This window comes from Canis lupus, chromosome 20 (genome assembly GCF_003254725.2).
Source record: "Canis lupus dingo isolate Sandy chromosome 20, ASM325472v2, whole genome shotgun sequence".
NCBI classification, from domain to species: domain Eukaryota; kingdom Metazoa; phylum Chordata; class Mammalia; order Carnivora; family Canidae; genus Canis; species Canis lupus.
Window position 1 is genome coordinate 32,682,548 of NC_064262.1, and position 24,849 is coordinate 32,707,396.

The 24,849-nt window shown below is 41.9% G+C and overlaps 1 protein-coding gene and 1 long non-coding RNA gene across 10 annotated transcripts in view; one reads left to right on the forward strand and one right to left on the reverse strand.

The window, feature by feature from the left end:
• Positions 1-24,849, reverse strand: part of FLNB (filamin B) — a 138,535-nt gene that overhangs the window by 57,255 nt on the left and 56,431 nt on the right. For all 8 annotated transcript variants that reach the window (XM_035702623.2, XM_025456319.3, XM_035702622.2 and 5 more), the window contains exons 2-10: positions 24,152-24,400; positions 21,505-21,602; positions 18,716-18,863; positions 9,052-9,170; positions 7,999-8,076; positions 6,719-6,881; positions 5,805-6,002; positions 2,840-2,977; positions 1,210-1,336 (exon numbers count right to left, since the gene is read on the reverse strand). In XM_035702623.2, coding sequence (XP_035558516.1) covers positions 1,210-1,336; positions 2,840-2,977; positions 5,805-6,002; positions 6,719-6,881; positions 7,999-8,076; positions 9,052-9,170; positions 18,716-18,863; positions 21,505-21,602; positions 24,152-24,400 — 1,318 coding nt within the window. The remainder of the gene's footprint in view (positions 1-1,209; positions 1,337-2,839; positions 2,978-5,804; positions 6,003-6,718; positions 6,882-7,998; positions 8,077-9,051; positions 9,171-18,715; positions 18,864-21,504; positions 21,603-24,151; positions 24,401-24,849) is intronic.
• Positions 72-21,509, forward strand: LOC112665966 (uncharacterized). 2 transcript variants are annotated; one of them, XR_003140625.3, is made up of 6 exons: positions 72-172; positions 1,132-1,850; positions 9,420-9,609; positions 13,697-13,768; positions 20,404-20,575; positions 21,216-21,509. It is a non-coding gene; the product is annotated as an uncharacterized LOC112665966 (long non-coding RNA). The 2 variants fall into 2 exon arrangements; XR_003140624.3 differs by having other exon boundaries at positions 9,423-9,609.

A 24,849-nucleotide genomic window follows, 5' to 3' on the forward strand; every position in this document is an offset into this window, starting at 1 on the left:
CAAGCCCTTCCTCCACACAGGTGGCCCCACAGCCATTGTTATGTCAACAATATAATGTACTATGGCTGCCACGGGACACTCAGGTAACCACTGGCACACAAAACACACTAACTCATCCTTTTGATCATTCACCTTTTGAGTGTAGGGCTCACCAGACTGTGAGCTCTGGAAGGTAAGAGAGAGCATTCTTTCCTATATCCTGCTTATATTATATGAACAAGGGGCACCTGGGTGGTACAGTCAGTTGGGCATCTAACTCTTGGTTTCATCTCAGGTTATGATCTCAGGGTCCCAGGACAGAGCCTCACATCAGGCTTTACATTCAGTGTCGAGTCTGCTTGAAACTCTCTCTCCATTCCCCTCTGCCCTTCCCACTTGTGCTCTCTCTCTCTCTAAAATAAATAAATAAAATCTTTAAAAAACATATTATAAGAAGAAAACTAGGTTGAATAGGCTTTATTTCATATATGAACGAATGCGCTTTAACTTTAGTATAGAAGAATTTTTAAAAATTTGCTTAGAGGGGTCACCTGGCTGGCTCAGTCAGTAAAGCATGTGGCTCTTGATCTTGGGGGCTGTGAGTTTGAGGCCCATGCTGGGTGTGTAGATTGTTTAAATAAGTATATTTAAGAAAAAAAGTTTGCTTAGATTCTCAGAACCCTATAATGCCCAGATATTTCTCAAGGTAAATGTAATTTATTCAGAATTTAAAGTTGCCCCCAGGAGAGCTGGAAAACATGTGAACAGGGAAGGGTAACTGTGATCCCCACAAGGCAAAGCTGTAGACTGCGTCCCTTGGCTCCTGACTGCGCTCACGTAGAGAATTTTAATGTAAACCATGGCAGATTTTACCCCCATGGCATTCCTGAACAGAGGCACACATTGAAAGAAAGAGAATCCTAGTTTACATAAGGGTGTATAGATACACAGCCCATTTGCTCTCTATTACTGCTCCTTCTGGCTTCCCTGCCTCCCGTCAGCCCCAAACCGCCAGCATTTGATTTAAAGCAAGGCAACTGAAACCACAGTGACTTTCTGCTGTTTTTGAGAACAAGCCAAATGTCTGTGCTGCTCTGGAAAAAAAAAAAAAAAAAACATTTTCAACAAAGTAGATTTCTTTCCCTCCTACAGCCCAGGAAGCAACCACCGTGAGCCTGCCCCAGGCTGAACACGCCTCCAGAGAAGACGCAACTCTTGCTGGAGACTCACCTCTTTGGAATGTGGTGTCCCCCCCACGTGATGGCGATGCTGTATTTCCCTGGGGTGCTGGGGTAATACTCAAATGCATAGACTCCATCCAGAAAGCCTTTCTGTTTCACCAGCTCCTCCAGACCCTCTGTGGGAAGAAAGCACACCTTCCTTCCAAAGCAATCCCAAGCTGAGAACAAGAATCCAAAGGACAAGAACAGAAAGAGCAATATCCACAAGACATAAGCCACACAGGGAACCAAAGTGGGCTGCCTCAGAGTGTGACACCCTCAAAAACTGAGATTCATCCAAGCCTAAAAATAGACCCATCTCTGCCTCAAAGTGTGGGGAAATGAAGACTTTCCAGCAAACCGGCTTTAGAAGGCTCTCTGAGCTATTGGGGATGGAGGGGTCCTTGACCTCCTGGGTCTGTGTAAAAACAAATCTAGTCATACCTCAATTTTTCTTAACGATCGCTGTCTTAGCCTCTCACAAAACTGAGGAGGGACTGAACCCTTATGAGTATTTGGCATGCGTTTCAGGTTACTGTCTTGGTACATCTCTTTTAAAGCTGGACAACCAAAGGGAGAAAACTCCTGAGTACTATCTACAAGAAGACAGGTTTTAAATGCTGTACCACAAACTCCAAACTGAGCCATCAGGTAGGAACTTGTTTTATGTTGAGCCCTGAGGTTTGGCTGGGAAAGCCACTTAGTCAAGCGAGAATCCAAAGGTCAGAAAAAACTTCTCCTTGGCTTCTAAAGCAACAAGCCAGCAGTTATGGCAGCCCCAGAGCAGCTTGGCTCCAGGTCAGGGCAGTCTAGAACCTCAGCCACCCTTCAAACCCAGCCCTCCCCACAGCTCAGTGCTCTGGGATCAAATATTAACTTTCTGGAGCTCTGAACACTCCTGCCCCAACCTGTTGAGAATACAGAGGGTGAGAGCAATCCCGGCAGAGGAAGCACACATTCCCACCAAGCCTCGGCAGCCAGAGATGCAGGGCTGCTTCTCTGTGGCAGCGGAGAACACGGACAGAGCAGACGCTCATCCCTGCGTCTGCGGTCTCCTTTCCCAAAAAGGGGAAGAAAGAGTCGCAGAGTACAACCCACCCCTCCACAAACAGCTTTTATCTACAAAGAAAACGTAATCTTAGGGAATTTTATTTTCCTTCTATAAGCACTGATCATAGTAATTAGGTACTTGGCATAATTTCATAGTCTATAAAATGTAACCTGTAGTGGGAAAATTACTGGTTTTCGAGACTGCTTGAATTCCAGCTCAGATGCTTACAAGCTGTGTGACCTTGGGCAAGACCCTTCCTCTAGAGCCTACGTTTCCTCAAATAAAAAATAAGTCACTTCAGGTTGTCGTTTCAAGGATAGCACTTCCCAAACTCCATTACATCAGTGCTTCTTCTATTCCCAGAAGCCTTAATACGGGAGGCTGTCAAACCACCACTGTTCCCATTGCACCCAGGGCAGACGTTAACTAATTGATCACGGCCTCTTTCCTCATGGAGCCCAGACAGCCTCGACTCTTTGACACAGCTCTCTGGGATCCATCAAAACTGGCTGTGGGATGAAATCCATATGCCATGGATGCAAAGCCAGCTGAAGTCACCCCTGAGATGAGGAAACAAAGGAGCACTTACTAGGACCCTTCACGGTGACACTGAGCTCCCCGCTTCCAGCAGCTTTGGTATCAACCTTGAAGTCTGCAGTCTCCCGGATGCGGACGCCTTTGGGCTGCAGGCCCCGGCCACTGGCCCGGCAGGCATTTGGACTACAGGCTGCAAACACAGTTTTGACATCAATTCAACCTTTCATTCGTTAGAGTCAAGCAAGCCAAGGTAACTGGGAGCCACCTGCCAAGAAAATGTTTGCTCTGCACAGAGAGTTTGCAGCACTTGCCCAAGGCCAGGGGTCCTGCTCAGGGAGCACACCAGGCTAGCAAATAAGGATACAACATAACTTTGTCCAGCCACACCACAGAGGGCCTGGGATGGGGGTGGGGGGGGTGGGGGAGTTACTTTGGCAAAGAAAGAAGGAGAAGCACAGCCTGCATTTGCTGTGCTCCTGGAACCCGCTGAACCCTGGCATTTATCCTCTCAGTGGTAAAGGAGAGTTAAGTCTCATTGCCACACTCAAGGGCCCAGTAATTGAGAAGACGGAACTTTCTCAAGTCTACTTGGAAAACATAGCACTTGAAAATATCTGACTGTGTTCCAAACTCTGGATTGGCCATCTCTAAAAGTCGAAATGTGATCGTCTTCCGCATGAAAACCAGAGGACAGCTCAGAAAGAAAGCAGCTCAACCCCACCTTGGCCAAGGCAGACAAACATTTTAGTGCTGTCACCAGGTAATCAGAATGTGGGTGGCTATCAATGCAACAATTAGCAATAAACACCCCTCTCCATTTGATTTCTGGATCCAGTTTATTTATTTTTTTTTTATTTATAAAGCTTTCTTTTTTTTTTTTTTTTAATTTTTATTTATTTATGATAGTCACAGAGAGAGAGAGAGAGGCAGAGACACAGGCAGAGGGAGAAGCAGGCTCCATGCACTGGGAGCCCGATGTGGGATTCGATCCCGGGTCTCCAGGATCGCGCCCTAGGCCGAAGGCAGGCGCCAAACCGCTGCGCCACCTAGGGATCCCTGGATCCAGTTTAAAAACCTAAAGTCAGAAGACTAAAAATTAAATACAAGTAGCTTCTAGTAATTTCTTACATGAGAAGTCCACAAAACTACTGTTCTATAAGGGTCATCAGACGGTTGATAAACACGCATTCTCACACCCTAGGAATTCTTTGCCAACACAGGCAACCCTTTCTAAGTACAGAAATGAGAGAGCAATGGGTAAAATATCATGTCGTTTATTAAGTAGCTTTTCCTTTCCAAATCTAACATTGCACATTTAACAAGTCTCTGTGTGCCGGAGTGCGATCACAGACTCCAGAGGATAAAACTCTTTACTCCACAGAAAGAAAATAATGCCTCCTCTGGTTCCTCCTCACTGCAGTGTCCTCAGCTGGCTATTTGGCAAACAACTGCTTTGGAAGAGAGAGACCCACACTCGAGGAGTTAATTTTAGGTGGTTCATGGATGAACATGTTTATGGCCACATTTTGTCACAAGTGACATTGGTTTTCCATTGTTAAAGTGAAATGAAGATTCTTTTTAATATAAAATCAGTTAACTAGTGGAGGAATTAGTATGTCAAAAGAAAAACTCTATCAAATACATACTAAATAGTATAAGTGATGGATGGATACACAAGAGATGAAAAGCATAGTTCATGAGTGAGAGGAAGTCAGAGGACAGTTTTAGAACAGGAAAGCTGTTAGAAATTCTTTCTTGCATTATGTCAAAGAGAGTTTTGTTTATGAATATGTTGGTTTTATTTTCTTTTCTTTGTCAAAAGGAGAAAAGTTGGTCATACCAGAAATAAGTCACAACAGGATGACAGGACTTCCCTCAGAGGGTTTTAATGTGCCTTAAAAAAAAAAAAAACCAACCAAACACTCATGGAAATTCTGAACATGGGTAATAGTTCAACATTAAAAGGGCAACTGCTCAGTTCATATAAACACTAAATGGAACTAAAGAGTTTGAAGGAAACCACCAGATTCTCCACCATTTTGAAATGTTTTAGACATGTCTCAACATAAGTGGAGAGTGGGTTTGGGGCCTAGTGGGACAAGTAATAGTGAAACCCCTACTGTCATGTCCTGAGGTCACAAACAGCATAGGCTCAGCTGACCTGTGTGTGGGCAGCAAGGAGAACTGGCACAAATTCCATTCAACCAACCCTTACCCAGTGAGATGCCTTTGGCCCACTGCTCTCAGTTAGGAAGCCAACAGTTTCGGGGTCCAGGCTGACCCAGAGGCAGGATTCAGAAGAGGAAGCTCAGGTCTACAGATGCAGATGCAGAGGATAGAACAGGGAAAAGCAAGTATTGGTTAGAAAAGGCAGCAGAGTTGGAGAACAAAACAAAAAGAATCACCAAGTCAGAAGGAAAAGGAGTCTAACATTAGAGGAAAATGCAAGCTCTGGCTGCAGGAGGGGTTTAGCAGCATGGTTAACAGGTGGACAGAGACCTGGGTTCTCCTTCTACTGATGACTAGTCTGTGTTCACCGATAAACTATGTTGTCTAAGCCTTGGTGTCTCCACCAGCAAACTAGGGATAACGCCAGCACCTGGAACATGCTGGCCAGCATGATGATTGGCTGCATTCATGCTGAAGTGCGCATGGCAGCCAGTAAAGGCCAAGCAGTGAAGGCCACGGCAGTACTATAGCTGCTAACCTCGGCCTCGGACATCAACGGTGTGAACAGCCTCCATCTGGCATCCCTCAGGGAGTACAATGACTCTGCCATATGAGTGTTCCAGGAAGGATGAAATGAGTTCATACAAGTGAAGCACTGAGGTTATTGCACATCTCACAGAAAGACAGTAGTCCTCTCTTGAGGACAAAGCAAGCTGCTTCCCACCAAAGGGACCCTGGCAGAAAGGGAACGGGAGTGGGTCCAGCATGGTCCCCACTATTCTCCTGGCTGGTGTGCACCATCAGCCTCAACATCAGAGGCAGATCTAGTTGGCCATCCCAGCACTCACCTTCCCCAACCTGCACAACGAAGGGACTCTTGGGAATGGTGTCCCCAGCAAAGGAGACCTTCACCACGTGAGGTCCAGGCTGCAGTGGTTTGTACACACATCGGTACACCTGGTTTCCTTTGTCTTCCACCAGCAATTCCACCGTGTTCTTCCCCTGGGGGTCCTCTACCTCAACACCAATGTCACCCACACCAGCACCTAGAAGACAACAAGCACTCAATGAGCCCAGGTCACCTTCTCAGAACACTTACTGCAGATGAGTGTAGGTGCAAATGCAGATGGAAGAAGACAGGCACTCAGAAGGTCCATACCAAGATGCTAAAACCGTTTTCTGTTTGGGGGAGGAGGGTCATAAACTTTTCTTTTTCTCCCATTCTCTATTTTTAAAATTTTCTACATGGAATAGAAAGGTGATATTTCAAGAGTTGTATCATAAAAAACATTTTTTTTTTTAAATTGAGCCTTATCATTCCTCCCCGACCCCTGCACCTGGCATAGAATTTGATCTAGTAGATGATTCTTAAAACTTAGTTTCTTTGGAACAATTTTTAACCAAGGTAGAAATGTGTACAGAAATTGATTATTTACAATTGAAGCCAAGCTTCAATCATATACATGATTATAAATAATTTAGGATTATTTGAGTGTAAGATCTTAAAGAAAAGCTTAAAGAAATTGATTATTTACAATTGAAGCCAAGCTTCAATCATATACATGATTATAAATAATTGAAGATTATTTGAGTGTAAGATCTTAAAGAAAAGCTAGTTTTGAAAAATCTGTAAATATAACCAACACACTTGAAAAAGGGCATTGGTGGTGGTTTGACATAAAAGACAAAACGTCAGGCATCCCAAGCCTTGGGTCTCCTGAGGATTATCTCAGGCTCTGGAAGAAAGCCTGATCCACAATACCTGCTGTATAGATGTCAAAGTACGTGGGTTTATTGGCGATGTTCCCGGAAGCTTCCAAGCCTGGGCCTTTTGCAGTGACTTTACTGGCATCTCCCTGTGCCTTGTCGACATTCACTTCAAATGGGCTCTTGGAGATGTGCTGTCCTGCAAAGAGGACTGTAACCTACGAGTGACAAACAGATGTGATATAATCATTTCTCCCTGACCAGTGAGACCTTTTATTGAGCCATATGCAATGACAATCTTCTCTTCCATTCTCCTAACTATACACACAAAGGTGGCTGGAACCAAAAGCCCTGGTTAAGTGCCTGAGTGGGACTCCCTCCTGGCTCCATCCCACACTGGGCCTGGGACATATCATGCCTTTAGTGAACTAAAAATGCTTTAGATCAGATATGGGTAGCGTCTATAACAGGATGCAAACCAGTGCTTCTACTTGAATCTGTAGAAGGGGCCACCGTACCCCCAGAAAATAAGGCACAGTTCCAGGATTTCAAACCTAGAGTCAAAATGTTTTTCAAAGGACCAAGATCATTCTCACATACATGAATTTGAGATACAGTATTGATTTTCATCTAAAATTTGAGTAGGTTCTCATCTTTTAAATTTTAAGGAATATAGAGCTGGATTTCCTATGAATAGAATAAATTCCATCATAAATGCTTCCTTCAAGATTTTTTTCCCAAAATTCAGGATGTCCTAACGGTATAAGAAAAATCAATAGCCATGATTCCAGGTGAATTCACTAAAGGTCAAGGTAGTAAATATGGTCTATGTCTCGAAATATTGGCATGGTACACAGGGACTGACCTGTACATGCTGTTGAAGGCCCTATTTTAAGGAAAAACACACTTTTTACGGATCTTTCAGACTCCTCAGGCCCCTGTCATATAGGCCAACTAGACACCCATTCAAACAGAATTCAAAATGATGTTGAGACAAAGGACCTGGGGGGACTAGACCCCCATCATTTCTACAGGTGCATGACTGGGTCACTGTCCTCAACTATATCAACTGGCCCCCTCCACACTCATGCTTCAATACAGACAGACCCTCCAGAGCACCCCAAGGGGGAATACTTAAGGAAGCATGGAAGACAAAGAACCCATAGCTTAGCATCTATCATTAGCTACAATCATTTGTTACCCAAGTAGAGTTAAAAACAATCTTAAATTGCAAAGAACTTAGTAGAATTCAGCCTTCCTAAGATACCCTCTTACACACATATCAAAGCAACCCAGAAGAGCAGTTCAAGCAACAGCCATGACACTTCATCTTACTTTGTGCAACCCGGTGACCTTGGGCAGATACTCCACAGAGTATGTCTTGTTCTTGTCGCTATCAGGGGTCACTTGTGCCTAGGACAGAAAATGAGCAATAGTTAGAGAAGGTGCTGGGTTTGAGTAAAAGCATGCCATGCTAGCCAAGGCTCTGCAGCAAGCTGCCAGGTCAGGAACCTGTCCTGGCTATTTCCTGCCCCACCACTCCTGAAGGATGCCCAAGAAAAGCAGCAGCCTAAAGTCAGAGAAACAAAGTCATATAGCACAAATGTATAACCAAGTCATAACTCCACCTTCCCAGGGCTGGAACTCGGTAGATGAGAGGGACCACAAAGCCAGTAATTTAAAACTTTATTGGCTCAGTAATTATTAAGAGTTTATGAAATGCCAGGCCCAGTGTCAGGTGCCAAAAATAAAACAAGTCAGGCACAATCCTTGCCCCAGTGGGAGAAACAGACAATATGCCAGTAAACTTAGAATTTTGGATGGTGCTAAGCACTAGAAATAAAACAGTCTTAAGAAGATAAGTAGAAGGAACAGCATGGGCAAAGGTCCTGAGGGAGGAACCAAGAATGGCCCGCCTGGGAAGAGAGGAAAGCTTCAGTACTGTTGCTGTATTCTATCAGTATTGTCATTGTTATTCTGACCATCAGCAATTGCTAAATAAAGTATTCCTTATTTTATTAAACATTGTGTCCTTGGGTATCAATTTCTATTACATTTCAAGGCACAGCCCTTGGGCAATTACTTTGACTGCTCTAAGCATCAGGATCCTTTTGGAGGATTGTGAGCTTTATTTGCTGATTTTTTTTTTAATTTTAAAGGTTTTATTTATTTATTCATGAGAGACACAGAGAAGCAGAGTCATAGGCAGAGGTAGAAGCAGGCTCCCAATGTGGGACTTGATCCCAGGAACCCGGGATCATGAACTAAGCCAAAGGCAGACGCTCAACCACTAAGCCACCCAGGTGCCCCTTCTTGTGAGCTTTAATGAGGAAAATGGAAATATAGTCCTTAGCCCTGTCACAAGCCCCCCAAACTCTTCCAACCTACCTCTTCTTTGTTCCCTTCTGGGTCCTCAACAAACACCATCACATCTCCTTGCCCGGCACTGATGGTGTCCACAGTGAACTTGGCCGGCTGCTTCACCATGTTTCCAGTAGGCTCGATTCCTGTCAGGTTTACACAAGCACATTACAAAAGGCAGGGCCTTGACACAAGCCATCACCCACCATTTTCCTTTAGGGAACTGAGAGATGGGACTCAGCCCTGCAGCTGCCATGTGGGAGACAGGGATGCCTGTGACAAAGATTATCAAACAGGTCAAAACCCCTGAATTTGTCCTTGTTTATTTTATATTATATTTTATTATTTTATATTTTATTTATATTTTCTATTCTATTCTATTTTATTTTTTTAAGTAGGCTCCATAGCCAGGATGGAGCTCAATACAAGTCTCCAATTCACAAGACCTGAGCTGAGATCAAGAGTCAGACGCTTAACGGACTGAGCCACCCAAGTACTTCTGTCCTTGTTATTTAAGCGATACCTGATTCTGAAATATTCAGAGCAGTTCAGTGAGAAGTCTATACAACTATGGAAAATGATTTAGTAAGTACCAGTGGGATTTGCCCTGAGGGAGGGGACATGGGAGGAGGAGGAATGAGGTGTGGGAAACAGCTCATTTTTCATTAAAGGCCATTTTGTATTACTTGAAATGTTTAAAAATGGCATTTGATCAATACTTTTAAATTAAACTATTTACTTTGAGATGACTGAGCAAATTAATTTGAGATAGTCACATGCAGGTAAAAGAAATAATACCCTTTATCCAGGTCCCCAAATGGTTACATTTTACAAAACCCTAGTATAGTATCACAAGGATCCTGGGCTTGACACAGTCAAGATCCAGGACATTTCCATCCCCATGGGAATCACTCCTGCTGCCCTCTTATAACCATATGCACTCCCTCCCTGCCCCACCCTCCTCTTACCCCAACAACCCCTAATCTGTTCTCTATCTCTGTAATTTTATCATTTCTAGAATGTTCTATAAATGAAATCACACATTACACAATCTTTTGAGGTTGCATGGCTAAGCATGATCTTCTATAGACCCAACCAGGTTGATGACTCTATCAATACTTGTTCTTTTATTGCATATTCCAGGATATGAATGTACTACCACGTGTTTAACCATTCACCCACTGAAGGACATCTGGATGGTTTCCAGTTGTCTATTACTGATAAAGCTGCTATGAACATTAGTGTACAGGGTTATGTATGAACGTAAGATTTCATTCCTCTGGGATAAATGCCAAGGAGTGCAATTGCTGGGTTGTATGGTAGCTGCATACTTAGTTCTTTTTAAGAAACTGTCCAACTGTGTTCTAGAGTAGCTGTACCATTTTACATCCCCACCAGCAATGGATGAGTGATCTGGATCTGCTTTCTCTGCATCTTTGCCAGCATCTGGCATTACCACTATTTTCTATTTTAGCCATTCTGATAGATATGTAGTGATTTTAATTTGCATTTCTCATATGGCCAAAGATACTGAATATCTTTTCATGTGCTTCTTTACCATTTATATACCCTCTTCAGTGAAATGTCTGTTCACATCTATTGCCTATTTTCTTTTTTTTTTTTTTTTAAGATTTATTCATTTATGATAGACACAGAGAAAGGGAGAGAGAGGCAGAGACACAGGCAGAGGGAGAAGCAGGCTCCATGCCGGGAGCCTGACGCGGAATTTGATTCCGGAACCCCAGGATCGCGCCCTGGGCCAAAGGCAGGCGCCAAACTGCTGAGCCACCCAGGGATCCCTACTGCCTATTTTCTAATTGGATATTTTTTACCTACTGAGTTTTGAGTGTTCCTTATATATTCTAGATACTAGTTCTTTGTTGGATATGTGGCTCTCAAATATTTTCTCCCAGTCTTAAGCTTGTCTTTTCATCCTCTTAACTGAGAAAAGTTTTAAATTGCTTTAAAAAGTTCTTAAGAGTAAAATCCAACCATTGTCTCAGCAGCATTCTGAATTTTGTTTGAGATGGTATCCAGGTGGCTTACAGGGTGGAGGTTAAGGGCACTTGTCTTGCAGGAGAGCAGGGTGATCCAGGAGTGTGCCTTCACTGTGAGAAAGCCCTCAACAGCACAGTCCAATCCTTGTGTGCCATGCCAAGGCACAGACCATGTTTCGTGAAATTTTTTATGTTCTTAATTTTGGTGAAGTCCAACTTATTATATTTTTCCTTTCACAGATCATGCTTTTGGGGTCAAATCTAACAACTCCTGGCCTCATCCTAGATCCCAAAGATTCTCTTCTATGTTGCTGTTGATTATCTGGAAGTTTCATAGTTAGATATGGTTCACTTTGAGTTAGTTTTTCTATAAGGTGTGAAACTCAGGCTGAGGTTCTTTTTTTCTTGGCCTATGGATGCCCAATTGCTCTGGAACCATGTGTAGAAAAGGCTCTTTCCCCCATTGAATTGCTTTTGTACCTATGTCAATAATCAGTTTGCATATTTATGTAAATCTCTTTCTGGGATCTGGATTCTGTTCCATTGATTCATGTGTCTTTCCTTCCACCAATATCACATGGTGGTATATTCATTTCTATACCTTCATAAGTCCTGAAATCAAGTACATTGACTCATCCCACATTTTTCTTCCTTTTCACAATCACTTCCCTACTATAGTTCCTTTGCCTTGCCATATACACTTCAAATAATAATCTTTTCTGTATCTATAAAGAATCTTGCTGGGATTTTGATAGAAATTGTGTTAAACCTATATAACAATTTGGGGAGAACTGACATTTTTACTCTTTGACTTTTTCAATTCATAAAAACAGTATGTCTCTCCATTTATGTAGATCTTTGATTTCTTCATTAGTGTGTTTTTTTTGTAGTTTCCAGCATAAAAATCTTAACACGTTTTATTACATTTACATCTATTTCTCAAATTTTTGAGTAACTATAAATGGTATGATATTTAAACAGTATGATTTTTTTTATTTTAACGTCCTTATGTCCATTGTATGAAACCTAGACGACATACATTTTAACATAAGTACAACTGATTTTGGCATGCTGATCTTATATCCTGAGACCTTGTTGAATTCACTTATTCAAGAAGAGTTTTGGGCTTTTTGTTTTCTTTTGTTGCAGATTTTCAGGAATTCCTACACAGACAATCAAGTCATCTGCAAAGAGGGACAGATTTATTTCTTACTTTTCAATATGTATCTTTTATTTTCTTCTCTTGCCTCACCATACTTGTTAAAACTTGCATCGTGATGTTGAATGAAATGGTAGTGAGAGTGGATATCCTTGTCTTATTCCCAATCTTAGGGGGCACATCCAGTCTTTCACCATTAATTATGTTAGGTAGGGAATCCCTGGGTGGCTCAGCGGTTTAGCACTTGCCTTCGGCCCAGGATATGATCCTGAAGTCCGGGGATCGAGTCCCACATCGGGCTCCCTGCATGGAGCCTGCTTCTCCCTGTCTGTGTCTCTGCCTCTCTCTTTCTCTATCATGAATAAATAAATAAAATATTTTTAAAAAATAATCATGTTAGGTAAACTTGTTGTGGATGGTACCCTTTATCAAACTGAAGAAGTTCTCCTCTAGTCCCCTTTTTCTGAGTTCTTAATATGGTTGAATTTTGTCAAATGCCTTTTCTGTATCAATGGATGTGATTATGTGATTTTCCTTCTTTAGCCTGTTAAGGCAGTAGATTGTTTTCACCAATGTTTTAAAAGATTTTATTTATTTATTTGACAGAGAGAGAGAGAACAAGAAGGGGGAGCTGCAGAGGGAAGAAAAGCAGGCTTCCCACTGAGCAAAGTCTGGTGCAGGGCTTGATTCCAGGACCCTGAGAGCATGACCTGAGCCAACGGCAGATGCTTAACCAACTGAGCCACCCAGGCACCCCTTAAAGATTTTATTTTAAAATAATCTCTACACCCAACATGGGGCTCAAACTTACAACCCTGAGATCAAGAGTAGCATGCTCTAATGACTGAGCCAGCCAGGTGCCCCTACACTTTCATATCTATATTCACGAGGGATATTGATCTTTACTTTCTTTTTTGGTATTATCTTTGTCTGATTTTGTTATTAGAGCAACAATAGCTTCATAAAATGAACTGGAAAAAATTTAAAAAATAAAATAAAATGAATTGGAAAGTGTTCCTTCTTCATATTTTCTGGAAGAGACTGTGTAGAATTGGTAATAATTCTTCTCTAAATGTTTGGTAAAATTCCCCAGTAAAACCATCTGGGCCTGGAGATTTCTTTTCCAAGAGCTTTAAGTTATAACTGATTTCTTTAATGGTTACAGGGCCACTTGGGTTATCTATTTCATCTTAGTTGAGTTTTGGTAGTTCGTGTTTTTTGTGAAAAGTCTATTGTTACACACACACACACACACACACACACACACACATATATATATATATATATTTTTTTATAGCATGTTCTTTCTCCCTATAATTGAAAGATTCCTTCTTTCTTTGTTCCCCTTCTGTCTAGAGAATTTCTTTTAGTCATCCTTTTAGGGTAAATGTGGCCACAAATTCTTTTAGTTTTTTCATCCAAGAATGTCTTTTTTCTTCATTCCTAAAGGGAGTATACTATCCCTGGATACAAGAATCTGAGCTGACAATTCTTTTTTTTTTTTCTTTTCTTTCAGCACTCGAAAAAGTGCCACGTCTGCCTCCATGGTTTTTGAAGAGAAATCTGCCATCCTATTTCTTCCTTATGGGTAAGGTATCATTTCTCACTTGATGCTCTCTCTCTCTCTCTCACTCTCATTTCTGCTCTCTCTCTCTAATAAATAAAATCTTTTTTTTTAAATAAAATCTTTTTAATACGAAGTTTATGATGGAGAATTACAAATTTATACAGACACAGAGAGCTGTCTACTGAATCCCTAGATACCTATTACCTCAATGCAACAACTCACAGCCAGTTTTGTTTTACATCTTCATTCCTACCTCTCCCCTCCTCCTATATTACTTTGATATAAATCCTAGACCTCACAGAGGGGCAGGGGAAAAGGGAGAGAATCTCAAGCAGATTCCCTGCTGAGCATGGAGCCTGACCTAGGGCTTGATCTCATGACCCTGAGAACATGACCTGAGCCATAACCAAGAGTTGGTCGGTCAACCAACTGAGCCACGCAGGTGCTCCTGGACCTCATATCTTTAATCCACAAACATTCACTATGTATCTTTAAGAGATATTTCTAGAATATCCACATCAAAAAAATATTCAGTGTTCAAATTTCCAACTATCTCATGAGCGTCATACTTTTTAAGTCAGTTTAATAGGATCCAATAAGGTTCCCATATTACAACTGGTTACTAAGTCTTGTAAGTCTCAATTTCTATATTTCTCTCTATCTTGTTTTTCCCTTGCCATTAGACTGCTGAAGACACTGGGTCACTTGTTACTGTACTCTGTATTTGTATTTGTTTTCTAATAAATAATTTAACATTAGAAGAATTGGTGGTAGATTGCTATATAATAAGATAACATTCACACATTGCCAAGTAAGAATTGCAAATTGAAAAAACTACATAGCTGGGAACTCCTGTCAGCACAGAAAAAAAGCTGGCAAAAAGTACCTTGGACTTTGAAAGAGGGAATGGGATTGGCAGTTGGAAAACAGGGTTTTCTATTTTTATGTATCATATTTTCCTTCTGCTTAAAATTTATGCAATGATCAGGTCATGTAACAAATAGATTTAAACATGCACTTAAAATATTCACAAACACCCACTCCACCTGACTCCAACAGCCTGAGAAATAATTGACTCTGCAGCTTATCCAGGGTTGGGTTGGGCTTGTCCACCTGGGCTCACCATGGTTGGCTGGGAGAGAGAGAGACCAGAGCCCACCCTGTGAAGTCCTATTCCTCACAACTCCTCACAATGAAGGGTGCTTACGGCTTGCTCTGCAGTGAATGCTTCACACAGAACATAGGTTTTAGGAAAGGTTTCTGCTTAGCTCATGGATGCATGCTTTCAACATACCCAGCCCTGCAAGCAAGCCCACCACAAAGATCTACTTGTAGCTGTGAGTTTACCTCACTCCAGCCCTCTATCCTTTCAGTGAATGGGTCTCAGTGAGTGGATCTGCAAGTGCCACCCAGCTGCTAACTGAATTCTGGCCAACGTCCAAAAGATAAAATTAAAGAAACCTCTCAACCCTTGTAAAACTAGAGGATGGGATGTTCTCTATCCTTTGGTTCAGTTGGCAAAAATGAAGCAATGTGGCCACAAAAGAGAGAGAGAGAAAACTGCCCCTGCCCTTGGGTTCATCACAGGACAAAGATAGTATCTTAAGAGGCCCTTTACCCATGTGGCCTCACGTGTGGCCCTGTTGCCTAAAATGACACTTGGTCCTCCTACTTAAAAAGAAAAAAGAGGTGCCTGGATGGTTCAGGTAGTTAAGCATCCGACTCTTGATTTTGGCTTAGGTGATGATCTTAGGGTCGTGAGATCAGGCCCCACATCAGGTTCTAAGCTGGACATGGAGCCTGCTTAAGATTCTCTCTCTCCCTTTGCCATTCCCCTTCTTCCCCCACACTATTCCCCCTCACCTCACTGTCTCCAAAGAGAGAGAGAGAGAAACAGATACAGAATTATTGTATGACCCAGCAATTTCACTTCTAGCAAAATATTCAAAACAGAAACTCAGATACTTGCATACTCATATGTTCACAGCAGCATTATTCACAGGAGCTAAAAGATGGAAGCAATTCAAATACCCATTGATGGGAAGAATGGATGAGCAAAATGTAGTATATACATAGGGTGAAGTATTATTCAGCTTTAAAAAGGAACAAAATTCTGACACATGCCAGAACATGGATGAATGCTGAAAACATTATACTAAGTGAAGCTGGTCAGACACAGAAGTACAAATATTGTATGATTCCACTTACATGAGGTACCTAGAATAGGCAAATTCATAGAGAGAGAATAGAAAGGTGGTTGCCAAGGGCTGGGGGTGGGGAGGGGAGCTATAGTTTAATGGGATTATAGTTTCAGTTTGGGAAGATAAAAATGTTCTGGAGATGGACAGTGGTGATGGCTGTATGCCACGTGAATGTACTTAATACCATTAAATGGTCCATTTTAAAATGGTTACAATAGGGAATGTTGTGTTATGCATATTTTACCACAACAAAAAAAAAGTATATGTACATACATATAACATGTATATATATTTTTTAAGGTGTGTTTTCTCCACAAGGACACAACACTTAATAAAAAGCAGATGAAGGGCACCTAGCTGGCTCAATCAGCAGGATATGTGACTCTTGATCTCGGGGTTTTCAGTTCAGGCCCCATTTTGGGGTGTAGAGATTACTTAAAAATAAAATCTTAAAAAAAAAAAAAAAAAAGCAGATGAAGGAAATGGCAATGACTAGCCACATTCCTGACCGTAGCAAATAGTCACTTTCTAGAAAACAGCAGCGTGAAAGGAAACCGTTTCACATTAACAATGGGGAAGCTGGACAGCCAGTGATAAGGTGACTGCAAACAAGCATTTTATGCTCTGATTAGATTGAATCCACTTGACCAATTTTGTCAACCAGAGACTTATTTGGCTGTTTGAAGCTTTTTTGCCATTAAGGAAGCATAACCTTGAAACACCAAAGATTCCTTATTCTAGCCATCATTGCTTAAAATTTGGTTTATAGCGTAGAGAAGGCACCTTCAAAGCAAGCATGGACATGCCAACTTATGAGTGAGTGCACATCTGGGGAGGGCTTGAAACAAAGTCCCCAGTCCCTATACATACAAATGATTGCATGGACCCAACCTCGATGCCAAAAGGAACCTCAAATGGCAAGTGGCTTTGTTCCAGATCTATTAGGCAGGCCCTCTTTGCTGTTCTAAATCATGCTGAAAAGACAGATGAGAAGAACCTGACTATTAAGATTGAGAACCACACCCAACACCACTGCTCTAGTTCTGTGTCATCTTAAGACTAAGCTAACACCATGTAGGGAAGCGCTACCTTCAAAGGGAATGAGTGTATAGGATATCCTGTTACAAGACAAGTGCTCTGAACTCTTCAGAAAGTCAATATTATTTTTAAAAAATGGAGGGGGGGGGTGTCACCTGGGTAGTGCAGGTGGTTAAGGATCTGACTCTCAGTTTCGGCTCAGGTCATGATCTCAGGGTCACGGGATTGGGCCCCATATCGGGCTCTATGCTCAATGTGGAGTCTGCTTCAGACTCTCTCTCATCCTCTCCTTCTGCCCCTCCCCACCTCCTCTAAAAATACATAAATTAATCTTTAAGGAAAAAAATTTTTTTCACAGAAATTATTCTAGATGAAAAGAGTCTAAAGAAACACCAAATACCATAAGTGAATCTTTTTTTTTTTTTTTAAGATTTTATTTATTTAAGAGACAGAGTGAAAGGGAGAGAGAATATGATGCAGACTCCGCACTGAACACAGTCCAGTGTGGGGCTCAATCCCACAACTTCAAGATCATGACCTGGGCTGAAACCAAGAATCAGATGCTTAACCAACTGAGCTACCCAGGTGCCCCTGTAGTAAGGCAATCTTGGTCAGATCTTGGTTTATAAAACAACAAAAAATATGAAAGATAATTTTAGAATAGGGAAATTTTCTTTTTTTTTTAGAATAGGGAAATTTTCATGTAAACTGAATATTAGCTGATATGATATTGTTAATCTTTTTATGTGTGATCATGAATATCGTTGTTATACAAGAGAATGATGCTGTTTTCAAGAGAGGCCTACTGATGTATTGAGTGAACTATCACAATGCCTGCAGTTGATTTTCAAAGAATTCAACAACCTCACACACACATACACATAATACATAAGAAGGGCTAGAAAAAACTATTATGTTAGAATGGTTAGAACTGTAGATTCTAACAGAGGATATACAAGATATTTTGTGTCTAAATGTTATCCCAACTGTAATTATAAAAATTAAGAAATATAATGCACTTTCCCTTCTTCATAAAAAAGGGAATAAATTGTATCTCACTGTCCTAATCTTTACCAGAAACCACACTGGGCTGAAATGCAATTGTTCTTAAAAAGCTGGTGTGCTTGAAGTTAGGTGCCAATCATAACATCAAATGCCTCAAAATGCCTTCAACCCACCATAACATTCTGAGCAGAACACTGTCCTGCAGCTGCCTTGGTGATCATAAACAGGATGTCTCAGTGAGGAAGTATCTAGGGGTCACAATAGCTCCCTCCTCATCTGGAAATCTGAAGCAGTATGAGCAGGACCAAAGGAGAAATGAATCACCAGCCAGATGACCCAGGCTCCTGTTCTACCCCCATCGCTGACTGGTGATTTGGGGTGGACACCCCCACCTCTAGTGAATCAGGCTTCTGATTCTTCATCTGAAAAATGGGAACAATAGTCTTCTCTTCATCCCAGGGTTACTGCACTAAAATCACAATGCAACAAACTCATCGTTCTCCATCACGTTAAAGCAGCAGCATCTCCTACAGCCTAGATTCATGGAGCAGAAATGTTGGTCACAAACAAATGGACCTTTAGGTAAAAACATCTTACAAAGGAGGCCTGGAGTGCCTGAAAGGATCAAGCCTATAATTCTTGATGCTAAGAACCTTTTTCGTGGAGCCACATAATCATGTCTAAGAACTGAGAACAAGCCTGACACAGCAAGACCAGTGCTTACCTCGGCCATAGGCCCTGGCTTTCTTTGGGTTGAGTTTGGGTTTGAGAGGAGCCCCAGGCTTGAGCTTGGCTTTGGGGAACTGGGACAGGTAAGTCATCACCGAGTGCTCGTCCACATCTGGATGAATAATTTCTTCAGGAGTGATGACCTAGAATAACAGCATGGTAGGTGAATATCCAGAACATATCACTTGTAATTGCTAAAGATTTCCAAATGTCTCTTAAGCCAAACACTACAAATTAAAGAAATTGAGCCAAACTCATTACATTAAATTAAAATAACATGTCAACATCAGTGTTTTTATCTTTTAGAGGTGTCACTCTTCCTTTTGCAAGCTGAGGACCCCCCCCCCGACAATTCTATATGTGATTTCCAGAGGTACATATCCACTCTTGAAAAAGAGGCCCACCTACCACCCCACCTGCCCACCCCCACCAAGGGAAACTTTCCAGAAGGGGTAAGCTACATCAACTGAGGAGGAAGAAAAAATAAGTGTACATGGGATTGGAGCATATTACCAAGAAGCATATAAATTGCCTGCATCTCTATTGACTCTGCTACTAATAAAAAATAGTAATAAAAACAAAGAGACAACACAGCGACATATTAGATATGCGGTCTTAATACAGCATGAATGTTTGTATCCTCCCAAAATTCATATGCTAAAGCCTAAGAGCCAGTGTGATGGTGTTAGCAGGTGCGGACTTTGAGAGGTAAGTAGGTTGAGATGAGGGTATGAGGATAGGATTAGTGCCCTCATAAGACGGGGAGGAAAGACGAGACTTCTCTGTCTCTCTGTCTGCCATGTGAGGACACAGCAAGAAGCCAGTTGTCTGTGAGTCACAGAGAGGGCCCCCGCCAAGCACTGAATCCACTGACACCTTGCTCTTTGACTTCCAGCTTCTAGATATAAGAAATAACTTCTGGGGGGCAGCCTGGGTGGCTCAGCGGTTTAGTGCTGCCTTCAGCCCAGGGCATGATCCTGGGGACCCAGGATCGAGTCCCACGTCAGGTTCCCTGCATGGAGCCTGCTTCTCCCTCTGCCTGTGTCTCTGCCTCTCTCTCTCTCTCTCTCTCTCTCTCTCTCTCTCTGTGTGTCTCTCATGAATGAATAAATAAAATCTTAAAAAAAAAAAAAAAAAGAAATAACTTCTGTTGTTTACACCAGCCAGTCTATGGTACTTTGTTATATAGTAGCCTAAGCTGACTAAAATGGGTTTTAATATATTATGAGCTGTTTAAAAAATAGGGAAGAAATAAAGGTCTCCTGATATGTAGCCTAGGAGCAAGATTATGCCCCTACCAGACAGGTGCCCCCCTTGAAGTCATCAGAGCCTCCAGTCCACTACTTGACCCAGTCCTAAACAGTACAAAAAATCCCTCTGCCCCCAACAAGGGTGCTGAGCTGCTAAGGTGCTACTCCTCAGACCCAACAGAAGGCTCGGTCTCATGAACCAGGTTAGCCAAATGCAGATGAACAACATATATACCCAGCTTCCCTCACCCCTCAGTTAGACACACACACACACACACACACACACACACACACACACACACACAAACACCTACACACCAGAAAACATTCTGATAATGAGCCTGCAGCAACAAAATAGCTACTTGGGTTTGAATAGTTGCCTTCATTCATTCCATAAAATGTAGGATGTGAGTTGATTTGATATTTCTTCCAGGCAGCTCCTTCAACAACTATACAGTGCCAACATCACATGAACATGCAAAGGAGATGGTTTTCAGTTTAAGAGGAGAAGAAAAACATACCACACCACTTACTGAGGGTGGAAGAGCGAAGAAATAGGTCATGAAGCAGAGACATGATGTTAAAACCAAACCAAAGAAACACAGGTGAGTTTTTTTTTTGTTTTTTGTTTTGTTTTGTTTTTTGTTTTTTTAAAGGGAAAAGCAAGCTCCATGCAGGGAGCCCAACGTGGGACTTGATCCCAGGTCTCCGGGATCACACCCTGGACTGCAGGCGGCGCTAAACCACTGAGCCACCCAGGCTGCCCACAGTTGAGCTTTTCTACCTCCCAAGGGATCCTATTACAAAATAAACTGAACTCAGCTCTGAACACCAACTTAGACCATAATGTAACCTGTGGTAAGGCCATCCATCCATGGCACTGGCTACCTACAACTGCTCTTGACCGGGGCTTCAGGCACAGGGTCTGAGGGAGTTCTTTAGCATCCCTGGAAAACCTTAGAAGACAGGATCTCAGCTATGCAATGTGGCTACAGCTGATGGTATCCAAAGGTTACCCAATTTCCAAGTTCCCTTGTTATATTCCTGTGATAGGATTATGGGCAATACAAATTCTTCCACAATTTCCAAAATGGTAGGTTATCCTGGTTTAAAATTTTTTAAGAAGTTCTAAGGGACTTTCCGTAAGATATTGGATTTTTAAAAGACTTTTAAAATATGTAAAAAGTGGCCAAATATTGGCTATTTCTTACAGTTCAACCTAGTCATTAAGATCTACATTTGCAGTTTGGTGTCCCAAGATAGTCTTTAAAATTTTTGGAGCAAAAACAATAGAAAATTTTGCCACATGTGACAAAGAGCGATGTGAAGATTTTTGAATGATCTGCAAGCCCCTAAGAAATAAGAACCTATTATTATGGGTAAACTGAGGAAGATGGGAGCATGCCAGAGGCAATACTCTTTGAAGGCGGATGCTGAGGAGGTCAGACTGCCTGCCAGACCCAAAGGGTACCCACAGGGTGCCAGAACAAGCTGGAAGATGGAAATAGACTCATTGTATTGCTCATATATATACCTGTGGAACACCCAGCCAGTCATCTGCTTGCTGCATAGCCTCCCGTGCATTGTCCACAGGCTTTCGTGGATCCCATGATTCCCAGTCTGGGCACAGACCTGTTAATATAACACAAAAGATTCTGTAAGTATTAGCTGACTGAAGAGATTAAAGGAAGTCATGTGCTTAAATTAAACCCCTTTGGTATCTTAATTCAGAAAACAATTTCTTCCAAAAATCATAGTCAATTATATATCTTAAGGGCAAAAAGTAACACAGATATGAGTATGCCAGTATTCTGAGACTAAGCTGAGACTTCTTCAGGCTGTCATTCTCTTGCATTAACATAGAGATTATCCATTCCTTGAAGGTGTGGTATAAATAAATAAAGCCTGTAAAACTATTTGGGCCTAGTGCCTTTTTGCAGATTTTTTTTCCTCCTACCACCTTCATACTTCTGCTTTGGTCACCAAATGTATAGGAGCCACACCAGCTGCATATCCTACAATTTAACTCAAATCTAACATTACCTATGTGGAGATAGTGTCAGATCCCACAGATGAAGGGTTAAATCCTGTAAGACTGCCTGCCCCCTTGCTCCACTTCAGATGCCGACTGCTGTAAGTTGGAGGTTCCCAAACTTTTCCTCAATTCACTTACTAGAGTGGCTCACAGAACTCAGGAAAACAGTTTAATTGCTAGATTACTGATTTATTATAAAAGGATACAATTCAAGAACAACAAGCTGAAAGAGATGCACAGGGCAAAGTATAAGAGAAGGGGTATGGAGCCTCTATCCCCTTTCCAGACGTGCTACCCTCCTTGTACCTCCACATGTTTACTAATCCAAAAACTCCCCAAAATTTGTAGTTCAAGAAATTTTACAGAGGCTTCGTTATGTGAGGGAGGCATGACTGGTTAAATCACTGGCCATTAGTGATTAACTCAACCTCTAGCCCCTGCCCCCTCCCTGAAGGTCAAGAGGTGGGGCTAAAGGTTCCAACTCTCTAAGCACTTGGTTGGTTCCCCTGGCCCCACCTCCATGCTGAGGGGTGGTCCAAAAGTTATCTTATTAACAAAAACTCAGGTCTGGTTGAAAGGAATCATTATCATGGCCCTTGTCATTCACAAAATTCCAAGGGTTTTTGGAGCTCTGCGCCAGGAAAGGGACAAAAACCGAAATATATATTTCTCCTTATAAGTCACAATATCACAATCTCACTCCTAGATACATCTAAAAAGAATATGCTAGCATCTGCAGAATTCAAAAATCCACGTGCGGGGATACCTGGGTGGATCAGTGGTTGGGCACCTGCCTTTGGCTCAGGGTGTGACCCAGACTGCCAGGATCAAGTCCCACATTGGGTTCCCTGCATGGAGCTTGCTTCTCCCTCTGCCTATGTCTCTGCCTCTCTCTCATGAATAAATAAAATAATCTTAAAAAAAAAAAAAGTCCACATGCCCCAGAGCCCAAACCTAGAATCATCTTTAAAACCTTCATCAGCAGGGACACCTGCGTGGCATAGCAGTTGGGCACCTGGGATCATGATCCTGAGATCCGGGATCGAGTCCCACATTGGGCTCCCTGTAAGGAGCCTGCTTCTCTCTTTGCCTATGTCTCTGCCTCTCTCTCAGTTTGTGTCTCTCATGAATAAATAAATAAATCTTTAAAAACAAATAAATAAATAAAACTTCATCAGCAGAAGAAGTATAAGACTGAAGTACATATCCACAAGTTTAAACTGGTAAAGAGATATCTTAAAATGTGTCTGTGCGTGGAAGCAAGGAAGAAAATGTCAGGAAATTAACTAATGCTGAACTCTGAGTTAGTTCTGGCTAACATCAGCTTATAGGCTCTCAGGGAAGAATGAGGCCTGAAGTCAGTCCTCCTATCCTCCTTCCTATCCAATCAGACAAGTCAGTTCTGCTTGCAGCATGTTGAGAACCATTAGTTTACTAAAAACTAACGTGACCAGCTATACAGAATATCTATAAATGGAAAATATGATTATTAGAGTCAATTTTTTATTAGAAACTATTTTGGGGGTGCATATAAATACAGGCTCTGGTTTTTCTACTGAGCATGTACCAGCAAACTCTACCCATCAATCTAAACCCTCCAGTGAGGATAATTACTACCTTGATGTACACTCAACCACTCACAAAAGGGTGGAAAAACCTCCAACTGGATCCTGACCAAACACTATTTCATAGCAGTGCAGGAAAAAAAAGGGTGGAGGAAGCCATATACAGTCAACCCAGTGGTTGATAAAAATGGGTACTTTCCGCTCAATGGAAGTTTTTAGATTTTCATGCCAAGTCAAAGAACAGGGTCACGTGTTTCTGCTGAAGTCAATGGGAAACCAGGCACCAACTGTGGGAAGAAGCAGGACTTTCGAGTCTGAAAGCTAAACCAAAGCCTGCTCCAAGAGCTATGGGCTTCATTGGGAATTTGGGTAAACAACTGAGTTCAATGCTCGAAAAGTCAATGGATACACCTAGAAGGTAAACAGAGCTATTCTAAGTTCCCTCTGTTCTTACAATGGGCTAAAACCAGGAGAAGACACCAATTCCAGCAAACCCAGCTTTCCTAGTGGAAAGCCCAAGAGGCTTAGGGCTCATAAAACCCCATCGTAAGGAGATGGCTCAGGCAGCCCCAGACACTCACCTGGAGCACAGCTGTCTACTAAGGCTCCCAGAGCCTTGCCATCTTGCCAGTTCTGGTTAAAGTTGGTGATGGGCAAGTAGGGGATCTTGTTCTGAATCCATCCCAGCAGCCTCTGCTTTGGTGTCTGCTTCTTGGCATCGTCATCCCCTTCATCCTCCCACACGGGCATGGAGATCGAGTAGTGGAGGATCAGTGTCCACACCAGGCCCAAGATGAGCTTCAGGTTCCCATCCACGATGGCTTTGCTATCTGAGGAGAGAGGTACAGGCTTGGGTTGGCATATTCCTCTGGGCTCTAAATTAAATCCTCATCTGTTAAAGATCCACACAGAACTACTCCAGAGTGAAAGTATGCAATATTAGAATATGCTTCAGAATACTTGACGGGAAGAGTTCCAATATGCTTACCAGTGCCATTCGATCATGGGTATACACGAGAACGCATAAGACTAGTATCCCTACTTTTGCATATGTTTGAAATTTCCCATAATAAAAAGAGCTTTTCAATTTTAAAGAAATAATTTCAGAAATACAGACAATAAAAAAAACGGTGGTTGAATTCCAGAGACAACCATCTGTTAACTCAAAGAATGTGATCTATCAGATTATATGTGTGTATATATATATATATGTGTGTGTGTATATATATATATATGTGTGTGTGTATATATATATGCGTGTTTGCTGCCCTAAATTTGT